This window comes from Crotalus tigris, unplaced genomic scaffold (assembly GCF_016545835.1).
Source record: "Crotalus tigris isolate CLP2741 ecotype Arizona unplaced genomic scaffold, ASM1654583v1 scf7180000019139.288180, whole genome shotgun sequence".
NCBI classification, from domain to species: Eukaryota; Metazoa; Chordata; class Lepidosauria; order Squamata; family Viperidae; genus Crotalus; species Crotalus tigris.
This window is the reverse complement of record NW_024097396.1, coordinates 251,999-267,417: the sequence shown is the minus strand read 5'-3', so window position 1 is coordinate 267,417 and position 15,419 is coordinate 251,999. Positions and strand designations below refer to the sequence as shown.

General features: G+C 39.3%; 1 protein-coding gene across 1 annotated transcript; it reads left to right on the top strand.

Moving 5' to 3' along the window:
• Positions 1-3,004: 3,004 nt before the first annotated feature.
• PRICKLE2 (prickle planar cell polarity protein 2) lies at positions 3,005-4,090 on the top strand. Its single transcript, XM_039359871.1, has one exon. The coding sequence runs from the start codon at positions 3,085-3,087 to the stop codon at positions 3,898-3,900; it is 816 nt and encodes a 271-aa protein (XP_039215805.1). The 5' UTR covers positions 3,005-3,084; the 3' UTR covers positions 3,901-4,090.
• Positions 4,091-15,419: the final 11,329 nt, after the last annotated feature.

Here is a 15,419-nt window from a genome sequence, read left to right as displayed (position 1 = left end):
CTCTGCAGGAAGCAGGAAGGGCAGGAGAGAGCTAGCTAGCCCAGCTATGCTGTCTCAGGAATTCTGGGAGTTGAAGTCCATGAGTCATAAAAGAACCGAGGTTGCCTACCCCTGAGCTTGTTGGAGAACAGTTTGAAGCCAGCTTGCAAGGTGAGCAGCAGATAGGAGAGGGGAGGAGAGAAAGAGAGAGAGAGAAAGAGAGAGAGGGAGGGAGGGAGAGAGAGAGGAAAGAGAGAGAGAGAAAGAAAGAGAGTGGGGGAAGAGGACTGGCGGACCAAGGGCAGATAGAGAGAGAGGGAGGGAGGGAGAGAGAGAGAGAGACCCTTTTGACATCTAAAATGAAGATAACACTGCATATATCCTTTTTTACCTGTGTGTGTATGTATGTATGTATGTATGTATGTATACACACACACACCTATAATAAAGGTAAAAAAGGATATATGCAGTGTTATCTTCATTTTAGATATCAAAAGGGTTTTGCGGCGCCTGGTGTTTTGTTTTCGATGGGAAACGGGTCCAAGTGGCGCTTTGAGTGTTTTGGGTTGCCTACCCCTGGTATAGTCTTCTCGATTATTAGTTGCATATATTTGTCTAATCTTCTTGTGACATAAAAAGGTAAAGGTGTCCCTGCAGATTTCACTCCACTAGTCATTGTCAACTTTAGAGGGGGGTGGTGCTCATCTCCATTTCAAGGTCATTGAGCCAGCACTGTCTGAAGACCTTTCTGTGGTCTTGTGACCAGCATGACGTCACAGAGCGCTGTTACCTTCCCACTGAAGTGGTACCTATATACTCACGTTTGCATGCTTTCAGACTGCTAGATTGGCAGGAGGTGAGGCAAGCCGTGGTGGGATTCAAATATGTGAACAACCGGTTCTCAATGTGGATGCTGCTTCCGGAAGTCCATTCTGGGCCTGGGCAACAAAAAATTAGCTACCGGTTCTGCCGAACTGGTGCGAACTGGCTGAATCCCACCACTAGAGGCAAGTAATGGGAGCTCACTCCATCATGTGGCAGTTGGGTCTCAAACCTGGGCTGCTAGCTTTCCATTCAACAAGCCCAACATCTTAACTGCTGAGCCACCATGCCTTCTTGTGACATGGTCAGGATTAATAGATTTCCACATACCTTTGTGAATTTCAAGTAATTTTTTTTTAAATAAAGGTTTTGTTTTTTGTACTGTGCCTCTGTCTTTTGACAACTCATCTTTGATCTTAACCCAGTCTTTAGAAATTATGTCTTGATTGCAATAAGTTGGTGTGAAAGTAAGAATCTGTAGCATGAATGATACTGCTTCTACAGCATAGGAGGGTGATAGTTGCAAGTTACTTTCCAGCCAGTGATGATAACGATAGAATCTGGGATGGGCTTTGAAGGGGAAATGATGCAGTGTTCTACAATATATATCTTTCTCCCATATTGCAGTGAATGCAATCTGGAGAAAAATATAAATATAGATTTTGTTAGGTGACAAGATGGATGGGTGATAATAAAACAATGCAGAAAAAGTGAGCCATGTGGAGAACCAAGAATAGATTTAAAATGGTGATAGTTTGCTCAGCATCATTTTAGAAAAAGGTTTGTTTTGAACATGGGCTTTTAAACATATTTTTTGAAGGAAAGGAATGAACATAAACCCATGATTGATTTATAATAGTAGTAGTAGTAGTAGTAGTAGTAGTAGTAGTAGTAGTAGTAGTAAAGTTGGAAGGGACTTGAAGGTCATCTAGTCCAATCCCCTCTGGCAGGAAACCCTATACCATTTCAGACAAATGGCTATCCATTCTTCTTAAAAACTTCCAGTGTTGGAGCATTCACAGCTTCTGGAGGCAGGTTGTTCCACTGGTTAATTGTTCTAACTGTCAGAAAATTTCTCCTTAGTTCTAGGTCGCTTCTCTCTTTGATTGAAGGTTTTGAAAGTTTTTAAGAGAATTAGTGAAGGTTTAAGGGTACTGATGGAAGAGAATAACTCAGGGTTGAACTGTTGGGTCCGCTCTGAACTTGCAGACATTTCATCACCAACTACATAACATCATTAGTGTTAGAAGGAAGTGGGGTTTGCTCTCTTAATATGAGGGTAATGAGAGGTTCATAATGTGGGCAGACCTAAAGGCAGTGTGAACCTAGAAGAAAAGGAAAGTAGTAAAAGAAACCAGAATAACAGTAGAAAGATTACAAGAAGAGAAAGGATTAAACCTGTACGGAAAAGTATAGATGATAGGATAGGGAAATGGATGGGAAATGGATGTAAGGAAAGAAAGTGTGGAAGCTGCACGGAACAGAATGAAAAGAACTATTTTACAAAGTGCCACAGATATATGTAGAGTTATACTAATGGAACATGAAAATGGACTTGATGGAATAATAAAAGAGGCTTTAGATAAGAGAAGAGATAAATATATTGTATAATGTATAGGCATGAAGAATTAGTTTGGTGTAGTGATTAAGGCATCAGATTAGAAAGTGGGAGACTGTGAATTCTAGTCCCATCCTAGGCTCAAAGCCAGGTGTATGACTTTGGGCCAGTCACTCTGTCTCAGCCCTAGGAAGGAGGCAATGACAAACCACTTCTCAAAACTTTTGCCAATAAAAGAGCAGAGACCTGTGCAGGTAATTACCAGGAATTTAAAAAACTGACTTGAAGGCAATATTGGTAGATATAGATATAGATATACACAGAGAAATAAAGCTAATTGGCAAGAGAACAAAAGTCTATTTCTAATGACAGAAGATAGAATTTCAGTTGAAAGATTGATTAAACCTGCACTCTAGTGCATCTGAATTTAAATTGTTTTAATACCATCATCATCATCATCATCATCTAGTACTTGGGTCTTAGTAATAAATGAAAAGAATATGAAGTTACGCTGGATGTCACGTATACATAAAAAGTACAAAGAGTCACAGGAATGTCATTGCATTGTCATTTAAAATTTTAAGTACATCCAAGTTCCAGTAATAGTTTTAAAATTAATGGAGCATGTGGATAAGAATCACTATATCCTTTTTCCTCTCTTGTTTTGAAAAGGTCTGTCTGCAGATGGTGGTGCCAAGCGACAAGAACATCTGTCCCGGTTCTCCATGCCAGATCTAAGCAAAGATTCAGGAATGAATGTCTCAGAGAAGATGAGTAACATGGGAACCCTCAATTCTTCTGTACAGTTTAGAAGTGCCGAATCTGTCCGCAGCCTAATTTCTGTTCAGCAGTACCAAGACGTAGAAGCCAGCCTACACAATCTTGCCAATCCCATTGGATACAGGGAGACCTCATCACATGGAAGGATGCACCAGAGCTTTGATTATGAAGGCGGGATGGCAAGTAACAAATTGGCTGGACCGGACAATATCAGACATCCCCCGATGAGCGAACGCACACCCAGACGAACTAACATCCGAGATGATGATCGGCGTTATCGCCCCCACAGGCCCCGACGGTCCAGGCGTTCCCGTTCAGATAATGCTCTTCATCTCACTAGTGAACAAAACTATAAGTTGAAAGAGAGGCCCTCCCTACGAGCCAGAGAGGACTATGACCAGTTTTCGCAGCAAAGAAGCTGCAGGGAAACCATGGAGCAGAATACCCGGAGGAACCTGTATGGCCAGTGTCCCAGGACTGTCTCAGACCTGGCCTTGCAAAATCATTTTGGCGAGAGATGGGGACCCTACTTTGCCGAATACGACTGGTGTTCCACGTGCTCCTCCTCCTCCGAATCTGACAATGAAGGCTACTTCCTGGGAGAACCAATTCCACAACCAAGCCGACTCCAGTACGTCACCAATGAAGATCTTCTTCACAAATACGGCTCGTACAACATGCCTAAGTCTTCTACACTGGGTGGTCGAGGACAGTTACACAGCCGAAAAAGGCAAAAGAACAAAAACTGTGTCATAGCATAGCCGCGTAGCCCAAGCACAGTGTTAGAGAATGTAATTATTTCATCAACTTGCACTGCTGTAGGTTTTCAAGCGCTTTGTATTGTAACAAAACAATCCAGGCAAAACAGGGAGCTGTTAAGAGGAGGTCATAGACAAAAGGTCTATAAATAGTCATAATTGTTGGCATGGTGAATATATTTTGCACATTTTATTTGGGGGAGGGAGGGAGGGATAAAATTTATTTTAGCATGTTATAATTACAAATTTACCTCCTTCCCATAAGTAGCTGCCATCCATTTAATACCCCGTTCACCCATATGTTTTTAGTTGACGTTGTTTTCTGTAATGAGCAGTTAGCTACTCGTTTAATCTCTCCTTTTTTCTTTTTCCCTTTCTCTTGGCTTTTTATTTTCACCACCTGTCTAAGGGGGTCATTTTCCCCACCAGGTGTGGATGTTATTTTCCGCATTTGTTCAGTCAAAGAGAGTTTGGAAAAAATACTTTTGTATTTCGTAATGTCAGAGGAATGTCTTCCTCGTGGAAGTCCCTGGGATAACCAGGGACATCTATTGTGGTTTTTGGACAGAGCTAAACAAAGATTGTTTCAGAACCCTTGATCTGTTTTGCCATCACATTCCTTCAGGATCAGCAGAATTTTATTTTTTCTCCCTCTTAAAGTATGTCATCATTTTTTAAAAAAAATTCCTGAGTTCTCAGGCTTGCAGGCTACTTTAAAAGGTTAATAACACTTTACTATTCTGTTGTAGGTTTCATAACACAAACACAAAGTAGAAAATGATAATTATTGTTTGTTCTTTTTAAAATAGACTTATACAGATGCACACTCCATTAAATGTAAAAGTTAAAGGACCCAGGTCTGAGAAGAAAGTTTACATCTCTTTAGAGAGGGGAAAGTCACTAAAATTTCAACTTTTGGGGGGGGGGAAGGGTTACAACCAAAAGAATTGTAAATGGTTCTGTAGTGTCAGCATGAGCTTGTTTTGAGTATAGAATTGTTTACTGGTGCTCTGGTTTCCTGGCATTTGTTAGCTGCTGTTCATTACCAAGAGGTATCTTTTTTCTGAACGTCATAATACAATGAATACATCCTAATCATATTACACTTACACTCTACCCTTGGGTGATGAACACTTCAAGCCCATTATGAAGGCTGTTTGAAGGACCCATACTCAGGGTAGAATGGACTTCATTCTTTGGAAGTAGAAGAACATAACAATAGCTTCAACATGGGTAGTTATATATATAGGGCTCAAAATGTATTGTGTACTATGGTGGATGTGAGGTTTTCCTCTACTCACTCTTTCTCTTTCTCTCTCTTTGTGCTTTAAATAATTGGGAGACTGACATCAAGATGTATTCTTTATTGTTTCCAGACAAATACGGTCAGAAAGAAGGAAAATACACTTCTGTTATTGTATATTTTATTATAGGGTTGTAAAACGGGTTTCGGTAGATTTCCAGGTAGGTCAGATCTGGACAGCTGACAATACCTGTATGTGGGTTCTCCAGAGAATGTAAGGACTCTGTTAATACAAAAGTCTATTGAACAGATGGCAAAATCCAGGTGTGAGGGTCCCAGGCACTTCAGCTGGACATCAGAAGCAGAGGCTTTGGGCCCAATCCACCCGCGCCACTGGCAGATAAGCCCTGATGCAGTATTACTCCAACCGTAAGGGACAGTCAAGATTTGTGATTTGAAACACGATGACTGGGAAGGGAATCTCAGATGATGATGTATCTGTAACACAGCTAGCAATCTTTTGTTGTGTGAAAGGAGAATGTGATGATGATTTTTTTCCCCAAAAAAATAAAAAAGAAGGAAAAAGAAAAGAGATGTGGTGATGTGTAAAAGGCCCCAACAGAAACTGAGTCTTTCTTTGTTAAAATAGATTTTATTTATGGTGGTCGCATCAGGGTTTATTTATGTTATTAACATTTATTTTTCTTCAATCTGTGATATGCTTATGGTCTACTCACAGAGATGGGATTTCCATTGCATTTCTTCATAAGGGGCACTCAACCGATAGGGATGGATGGAAGGAGAGAAATGGATAGACAGATAATGGATAGAGAGACAGGCAGACAGACAGAGGAACAATACAAATAAAAAGCATGTTCCACTCCTCGTATGGATTATTTCAGAGTCGTGCAACTTCTGATTGGTTTAAGTTCAAATGAAACCAATAATCTGGAAAATATTATGGAGTTAGTTATTTAGAGTTACGTTAGAAATAATTCTACGATTTCTCTTATATTATAAAATATATAATACATAAATATATTATACAATTTTTAAAAATTAATGATATGTGAGTAAGCCACCATCACCATCATGCTAAGTCACAAGACATGATTCACAAACCAGTGTCTTGCTTTGCACACTGCAATAAGTCAGCACCAAAAAACAACATTGCAGCAGTTTGTCCTGAAGATCCAGGCAATGGCTGAATTTAGATATTCATGACTGCTGTGGTGAGTGCTGCATCAAAATTCAAGTTCACATTTTTCTCCACTCCTGTGCATAAAAGAAATAATGAAATTTCTGTTTGGAATTTAGAAAAAAATCAGCATTTGCCTTATCCCAAATACGGACAATAGACCAACTTAACAAACCATAAACAAACCAAGTATGATCATCTGGTTTGTAAATGAGAATAACTTGCTTGCTACATGTCAAGAAAGAGAAACAGACTATAAAAACAGCGTGGTGGGTTGCTGTGGGACTTCTGAACGCAGTTGGTGAAAAACCAGGAAATTTATTGACTGCTTGGCCATGAAAACCACATATATTACATGAAAAAGAGTGATGGTAAGTATAAAATAAGCAGAATGGTATAATTAAACTTACGAAAAAGTATTTTGGTGGCCAGGGATTATATTTGAGGAAAGAAAGCAAAACTTCAGCAGGCACAGCCATAACATAATAGCAAAAGTGGTAATTTTCCAGGTGCTTTTCTGGACTCAGTTTTTTAAAGGATGGATTAATTAATTAATATGCTGCCTATCTCACAATCAAGTGGCTCTGGGGAGCTGGTTAAACCAATTGTGCTTACATGGATATTTTTTAAAAGTCTCTTCCTTTTCAATCATGCCACTGATTTCTGGTAATCACAATGAAAGTATCTGCTGGAGATACATGAAATTTGGAGTTTACTGTGATACTGAGACTACAAGTTCTCCACTTTTCATTATGTGATTTAAGCATTTCTGTTCTTGGACTTTCATCAAATCCCAGTGAAATGAACCACGTATTACTAAAGGGAACATTCATATTATACGTTGGACTGTCATTTATAGCCAGTTTAGTCTAGTGGTTAATGTGCTAGCCTAGAAACCAGGAGATGGTGAGTTTTAGTACTGGATTAGGCATGAAAGCCAACTGGGTGACTTTGGGCCAGTCACTCACTCTCAGCCCAACTTAACTCACAAAATGAAAAATAGGAGGAAAGAGTATGAGGTATGTTGGCTACCTTTAACTACCTATAAAATAATAAAGGCAAGATAACAACCTAATATATATTTATCAAGAAAACATACATTCTAAATGTGGACATTAAACAATATCATCAATAGTAAACTTTCAATTACTCCTGCTAGAATATGGTCAAGTATTATGTACTTGGGACTACTTTAAATGCCCATTTTTATAGAAGACATTTTGATGCACTTTATCAATGAACTGCTGTTGTCACAGTCAAAATCCGAAACTGCAATTTCATGCCCATTTACCTGAGAATAAGACCCTTGAATGATGTGAGTCGGACCTCTAGCAAAATAAGTGTAGCAATGCATTCTAAATCCCATCTTTTATGTAGCTTTAGTAAGCCACAAGGAGTGGCGTGTGTTTTGAAGATGTATGCATATGACCTAACCAATCGTCTATAATTGTCAATAATTATGCTTAATTACTTCTGAAAATTATAGCTAGAGGACAGGCTGTTAATTGACATTAATCAAAATGTTCCAGGGGAGATTCGGAGATGAATTCTTATGGAGGGTTTTGGCACTGCATCAAGAAGAAGAAAAATAAAAGCAAGTAGGTGCCGCGTTTTAAATATGGGGGACTCTGGTGTGTTAAGTACCTTTCATACAAGCCCAGACAGCAGGTTAAAAGAATTCGGCTTTCTCAAGCTGCTGTCTGGGATGAACCAGTTTAACCCTTGACCTGAATTAGCTAATAAAATCTGCCTTCATCCTTTGACATGGAGATATATCCATCATGCTATTCTCTATCCAGCTAAGTAACATGCAAAGCAGAGAAAAGGAATAAATAATAAAACCTGAAAATGATGGGTGATAAGAAAAGGAAATAAATATAGCTAAGTCTAGCTATATATTCAGCATTGACAATAGCTCTATGCCTTTCTGGCCTGACACATCATTCATTCATTCTTTCCTCCGTTTCATATTTTACATTTATACTTTTTTTTCTCCTGTAAATTCCTTCTTTTTTCAGAAGATATCTTCACTGAGCAATTTTCTCAGTCTTCTTTCTCTCAAACCACTGGCTCTATATATTTGTTTTGCAATTTCATTCTCATTCATTCTCTTTAAATGGCCAAACCACCTTAATGTGCTTCTTTCCTCCTTTTCACTCACTTCTGCAATCAATCCCCATTTATTCAGCAGCCATATATCCTTCAGCCTATCTCTATATATGCCAATATTTTAGTAATCCTTTCCCACTTCATTCAACTTTTTTTTTATCCTGACACACTAAATCTTCCACTTATCCAAATGGGCAGAAAATACATATATTTTCCGTACTTTGCAACTCGTTCTTTGAGACTCCCCCCCCCAATTATTCCACCAGTATTTATATATCTTAAAACTTCTTTACTATTTTCCCATCTTTGGTAAAGGTACATAAATTGATCAATTGTGTTTATAAGTTTCTTGTTTTGTTTTTACATTTATACATTAAATCAGTGTTGCTTAACCTTGGCAACCTAAAAGATGTGTGAAGTTCAACTCCCAGAATTTTCCAGCAAGCTTGTTGGCTGGAGAATTCTGGGAGTTAAAGTCCACACATTGTCCAATTGCCAAGGTCGAAAAAGATTACATTAAATCATAATTGCTTGCTCCATTTTCTGGATCATACCCAATCACCATGGACTTTGAGATATTTATTCATTCAATTTCTATAGATGTCCATCTTAATCAACGACTCTATACATACACACCTTGTATGCCTCTCAGCAAGCAAAGCTGTTTCAATATGGGTTTATATGTAACTTCCAGGAAGCAGCATTCACCATCTATGTGATTGTATATGAAGAATCTAACTTTGAGGTTGGTAGCCTATGAATAGGCTATGAACTATTCTCCAAAGAATACTTAAGTTATCAGCTGAGGTCAAAGACACTCACTACTACCAAGGTTATTTGGCTGTCCAATGTCAATGCGGGATCCAAAAGAACTATCAGACTGTAAACTTGTCTTTATTGGGGGAGGCAATTCCCATCTGGAATGAAAATATCTCTTGAAACCTGAAGTTAAGATTCCAGGATCACTTACAACATTCCCTTCTCTGTACTTAATTGTTCTCCCACATCCACTTTGAGGAATCTGAGCTCAGTAGCTGGGAATTATTGCATTGTTGTTGACAACTAACTCCAGAGATCTGAATAATCTTTCCCATCAGCATCATGTTGATATGAAAATAAAATATAAAGTAACATTTTGCTGGGCGCCCCTCCCTCTGATTGTTCTCCAGGGGCTGAAGACCATTTTTCCAATATTACTTTCTGAGAGTACTTGAAGGGAGGAACAGAATCGTGACAAAGCATTGGTGCAAGTCTCCCAAGGACTTCAAAATGATGTCATGGTCAAAAGAGGTCAAAAGGTCCAGAAGTATCAATAGAACTATGCTCCCTCTTTCTGTATCCTACTATAGATCATCCTATGACGGGGTATAATGTCCAGGTGGAAGGAAGCTGTAGAGTCAGTATACAGAATTGGAAGGGACCTTATAGGTAATCAAGTCCCATCCCCTGCTCAGGCAGGAGACCCTATATCATTTCTGACAAGTGACTGTCCATCTCTTCTTGAAAGGCCTCCAACCTCTGAAGGCAGTCTGTTCCATTGACTGATTGTTCTCACTGTCAGAAAATTTCTCCTTATTTCTAAGTTGAATCTCTCCTTTATCAATTGCCATGGGTTGTTCCTTGTCTGACCTTTGGGTGCTTTGGAGTCTGTGCCAAGATTATGGATTTATTTAAGTTTAGGGAAGGTGAACAACCCACACTAGGCTTTTGGAAGTCAGTGAGTTAAAGGCTTTGTTTTGCAGCAAGACCTCTAAAGAGAAAAATCAAGATAATCACCATCAATAGAGAAAAAGACCTCCTACAGATAGTCACACAAACAGACTAAGACTCTTAACTATGTCTTCTGGAAATAAAACACAAAACTGAATCAAACCATATTAGATGACTGAGAGAAACATCTGAAATACTGCTTGAAGTGATAGCAAAACCAGCATGAAACTGAGAGACTCTGCCTCTATAAAAACCTGCCTGAATTGATTACTTCAATTCAGTGTTTATGAACCTTAGCAATTCTAGGTTTTGTGGAGTTCATTTTACAGAATTCCCCACCAGCATGTTGAACTCCACATATCTTAAAAGTGCTTTTTCAAAAGGCAACTGGACTTGCTTTGTTTTTCCTTGAAGACATTTTGCTTCTCATCCAAGAAGCTTCTTCAATTCATTTGGGACAACTTTTGGGACAACCATGACCTGGACGACTGAGAATCTCCATAGACCCATGTCTTAAAGTTACCAAGGTTGGGAAATATTGTTTCAGTTAAACAGTTAAACAATCATCTGTCTGAGATGATATAGGTTCTCCTGCTTGAGCAGGGGGCTGGACTAGAAGACCTCCAAGGTCCCTTCCAGCTCTATTCTATTCTATTCTATTCTATTCTATTCTATTCTATTCTATTCTAGCTAAAGATGGACCATCTGCCTGGCAATTTAAAAGAGTTGAGCAACTGTTTACTTGATTGCTACAGCAAAAATAACTTATGAGGGTGCTCTTCTCATCCTTGGAGTCAACCTAGACTTTTATGATGATTGTTCAACCACTTTCTAGTTTTATTATTCACAATTGCTCCATACACTACTGTGCATTCAAGACTCAAACAATGAGATGGGGTTAAGTGTCTTCGAGACTTCAAAATTCCTCATTTCAGTAAATCTCAGCAACCAACTAAATTTGAGAAACATTCAACAAAGCTGCCTGTAATCCAGCAAAATTTCCACCTGCATGAATTGATAGCGATATCCATAACTGCCAAAAATGAATTGGTTTTGTTGTGTCTATATTATCTATTTATACACACTGCTCATTCTCTGTACTCAGGCAAAGCACGGTCTGTGAATATAACAAGGCTAAGGACACATAAAGCTAAAAAAAGGTAATAACAGAAGAGTCACCTTTTCTGAATGCCATAAAATGGGGTAGAATTGGCAAAGCATGTTACATTCAAGCTGTTAAACTATCCGTACTTCAAAGAAAGGGACATCACAATGGATAAAATAAATTGAGAAAGCAATTAACTAACCCAGCAGTCACTTATCTGAAAGTAAATTCCACTGAACTCAGATGAAACTTTTAAGTAGATTTGTGTAGAATTTTGTTCTGATGCACACCCATGCCCATGGGCAAACACCATCAAGATCTGGATTACTTATTGTTTTGCATTCTTCTGTCTTCTTCCTTCTCTCTCTCTCCACCTTAAAACAATAGCTTTTCCTTATATGATATGCTTCCTACACCTTATATCATTTAATTTCACTAACTACACAAAAACATACACCAGCACTTTTGAAAAATCTGTGTTCCGATACAGGTAGTCCTCAACATACGACCACAATTGAGCCCAACTTTTATATTGCTAAGTGAGCAATTGGTTAAGTAAGTTTTGCCCCATTTTATGACTTTTCTTACTACATTTGTTAAGTGAACCACTGCAGTTGTTAAGTTAGTAACATGGTTGTTAATTGAACCTGGTTTCCCCGTTGACTGTGCATGTCAGAAAGTTGCAAAAGGGGATCACACAATCCTGGAACACTGTAACCATCATAAATATGAGCCAGTTGTCAAGCATCTGAATGTTGAACACCGTGACCATGGGAATGCTGCAATGGTCATAAGTGTGAAAAATGGTCATGTCATTTTTTTCAGTGCCGTTGTAACTTTGAACAGTCACTAAATGAACGGTTGTAAGTCGAGGACTACCTGTATTCAATAACTCAGAGGTCCCCAACCTTTTGGACACCAGGGACCAGTTGGGGCTTCGCTTGCTTGCACAGACCGGTTTCTAGCATGCCGTGGACCAGTGCTGGTCCACGGTCCGGGGGTTGGGGACCCCTGCAATAACCTGTTTTGGGATAACTGTTCTGCATCCAATGAGTAAAGGAGGCCAACAGTCATTGCCTCCAAGAGAGACAATAGCAACTACCTCTATATCTCCATTCTCTGAGAACTGAAGGTTTCCTACAACCACCAGATTTACTTCCCAGACATTGTGACCCATCAGAGAAGACCTGGTACAGCCATCACTAAACCATCTGTCCTGCTGTTGTATTCACCTGCAAATCCCATTGCCTAAAAAAGATCCCATTTCCCTCTTTTATTAGGCACTGTTCAATAAGTTGAATTACTAACGTGGAAACCAGTCCAAGTGTTGTTAACATAATTGGAGAACCAAGAATGGAGTTCTGAACGAAAGTCTTCAAGGGTTCAAGGGATGTGGAACCATGGAGCTAGGAATAGCCACTCTTAACAGGTCCGAACAAAATCCTGGGACGCTGGTCTTTTCGGCCTCCCATTTGTCCACATCAAAAGCAGCCTTGTAGGAATTGGCTGCCAGGGGCCTTGACTGAAGTGGAAATCACTGTGTCCTTGTGCTCAGCTATGAGGGGGAAATTCTGAACCAGATGTTTGGAATGCAAATTTCCCCATCAGTTGGAAGGATGTGGTCTGGAGGACCCTGAGGCTTTCTGTGTTATTTTCCTTTTCAGTTTCCAATTGTCTAGCATAATGAGGAGTAACACTCAGCCTTGCATCAGGAGTTTGGCTTTCCCAATTAACTTTGATGAGCTCAGCTTGAGAGGAAACGTCTGGTAAGAGACCATTTACAAAAGAGCCGTAGGAGCTCGTGAGGCCAACTCTAATTGTACTGGAATGTCAGAATGCTGTTGGAACACTTTTAAAAGCTGTTCATAATTGTTTCACTAGATTCTTGCTTCCAGGCATTCATTCTAACCCAATCAGGATGCACCAGAAATAGTTTGTCAATAGTATTTAATAAGCCAGTGAGGCTGTGTAAGATCCTGAGGTTGTGGAACTTAGGTTTAAGGCAAGCCACCTCTTCCACAGTTAACATCTGTAGCATTAAAAAAAAGAGTTAACATCTACATACAAACATCTGCATCATAAACATCCAAGATAGCTTGTAATTCCCTTTTTAATATTTTATAGATCCTGACCTATTTTAGGGAACTACAAAATCAGGTAGTCCTCGACTTACGACCACAATGAAGCCCAAAATTTCAGTGGTTAAGTGAGACATTTGTTAAATGACTTTTGCCCCGTTTTACCTCAGTTGTTAAGTGAATCACTGAAAAATGATAAGTTAGTAACTCGGTTGTTAAGTGAATCTGGCTTTCCCATTGACTTTGCTTGTTAGAAGGTTGCAAAAGGTGATCACGTGACCCTGGGACATAGCATCGGTCATAAATATGAGCCAGTTGCCAAGCCTCTGAATTTTGTTCACGTGATCATGGGGATGCTGGCAAAGGTCGTAACTGTGAAAAACGGTTGTAAGTTTGCTTTTTTTCCAGTGCCGTTGTAACTTTGAACAGTCACTAAATGAACTGTTGTAAGTCGAGGACTACCCGTATATAGACCACAAAATATCTATGGGGTATGGAGGCGTCAAAACCCTACCCCCAAATCTGAGGCATAAGAAACTAAGCCACCCACTGTTGTTTGTTTCTTCCAGTTTCTTCTGTAACTGTAACCCAGCCATCACAACTTTTTAGAGCAGATTGGAGATTGTGCCAAAATTGCCCCAAAACATTTCAAATCAATAATGCCTCTTGAGGAAAAAGGCACACTTCAGTCCAAAGCTCTCACACCCAATTATCTGTGATGCAGTTCCTGAAAGCAATCATTATCTCCCATATGGCCTAATGCGCCCCTTTTCCCTTACCCTGGTGTGGGGACTAGTGCCAACCATGGGACTTAAGAGAGCACATCTCTGGGAGGGGAACCTGCCTTCTGAGCCCTCCTTGATCCTCAACTGTACAAACCAGACCAGCCAACTTCTCTAGGATCTAGTCATGGATAAGGAAGACTTTATTACATAGTGATCTGCCATTTCATAGCAACAGCTGGGGCCACCAAGGATCTGGTGATCTAGCTGGAGGAGTCAACCGTGAGGGCTGGAAGGCAGACATAATCTCAGTTATTGAGAGCATTTCACTTTTCAGAGATTGTTCTGCTTTATTGAGCCAGGACTGAATAAGAAGTTGACAAGGGCAAGGGCAAGATAGTAATAATAATGAAGTGGTTCGGTAGTGCATGTTCCCACTTCCTGAACTAATTACTGGCCATTGTTTCTGATGCCTTTTCTGATATTGCATTATAAAATTAGGATTCTGTGCCCAAGGAAGAGAGAAGACCAACAGGTGAAGAAAAAAGAAAATTGGCAACCCTCACTGGGTCTGTTCTTTAAACCAAAGAAGCTTCTTGGATGAGAAGTGAAATGCTTTCAAAGAGGGGGGAAAAAAACAAGAAAGTCCAGTTATCCTTTGGAAAAAGCACCTTTGGGACAACCATGACTTGGATGATTGAGAATCTCCATAGATCTGTCCCATGAAAGTATCAGAGTGGTGATAGTAAAGTACTTATAAACATGCCTAGCTGAATGTCATGCCATGTCTCATTAAGTGATTGTATTTTTTTGTGATATACTATAAGTTTTATGTATCCAAAAGCACATTGTTCCCTACATGGTCTTTACAATATTCCGACATGTGCACAGATGTAACTGATCTGTCCATTTAGAGATGACCTTTTATTTGTTCCTACAATACAAAAAACACATAGAGATTGTACTGCATTGTTAGTCAGAATGAGACAACAAATCCTCTCCAAATCCTTGCTGAGAATATGTCAGTGGGGTTAAATCTTCACTTTGTCCACGAAGGGATCAACAACAAAAGATATTGAAAAATTGGTGGCTGAGAACAAATCAGTATGGAGAGTTTTTCTTAAAATGTATTGATTAACTGAAGATTAATCAGTTCTTCTGAATTAGACTTGCTTATGAATCAACATTGTATTTCCCTGTGATTTTGTTAAAGCTTTTCAGCTGCTAATATCTGCAAACTGATATTGTCCAGAATAATGTATTAGTATTATTGTATTATTGTCCAGAATAATGCTGGCAATCAAGAAGATATTTGTGTCTAAACATGTACTTCTAACAATCACGTTGGGACTCATCA

What these genes read in the sequence shown, in the direction of transcription:
- PRICKLE2 (XM_039359871.1), top strand. Translation starts at nt 3,085, where the DNA reads ATGCCAGATCTAAGCAAAGATTCAGGAATGAATGTCTCAGAGAAGATG.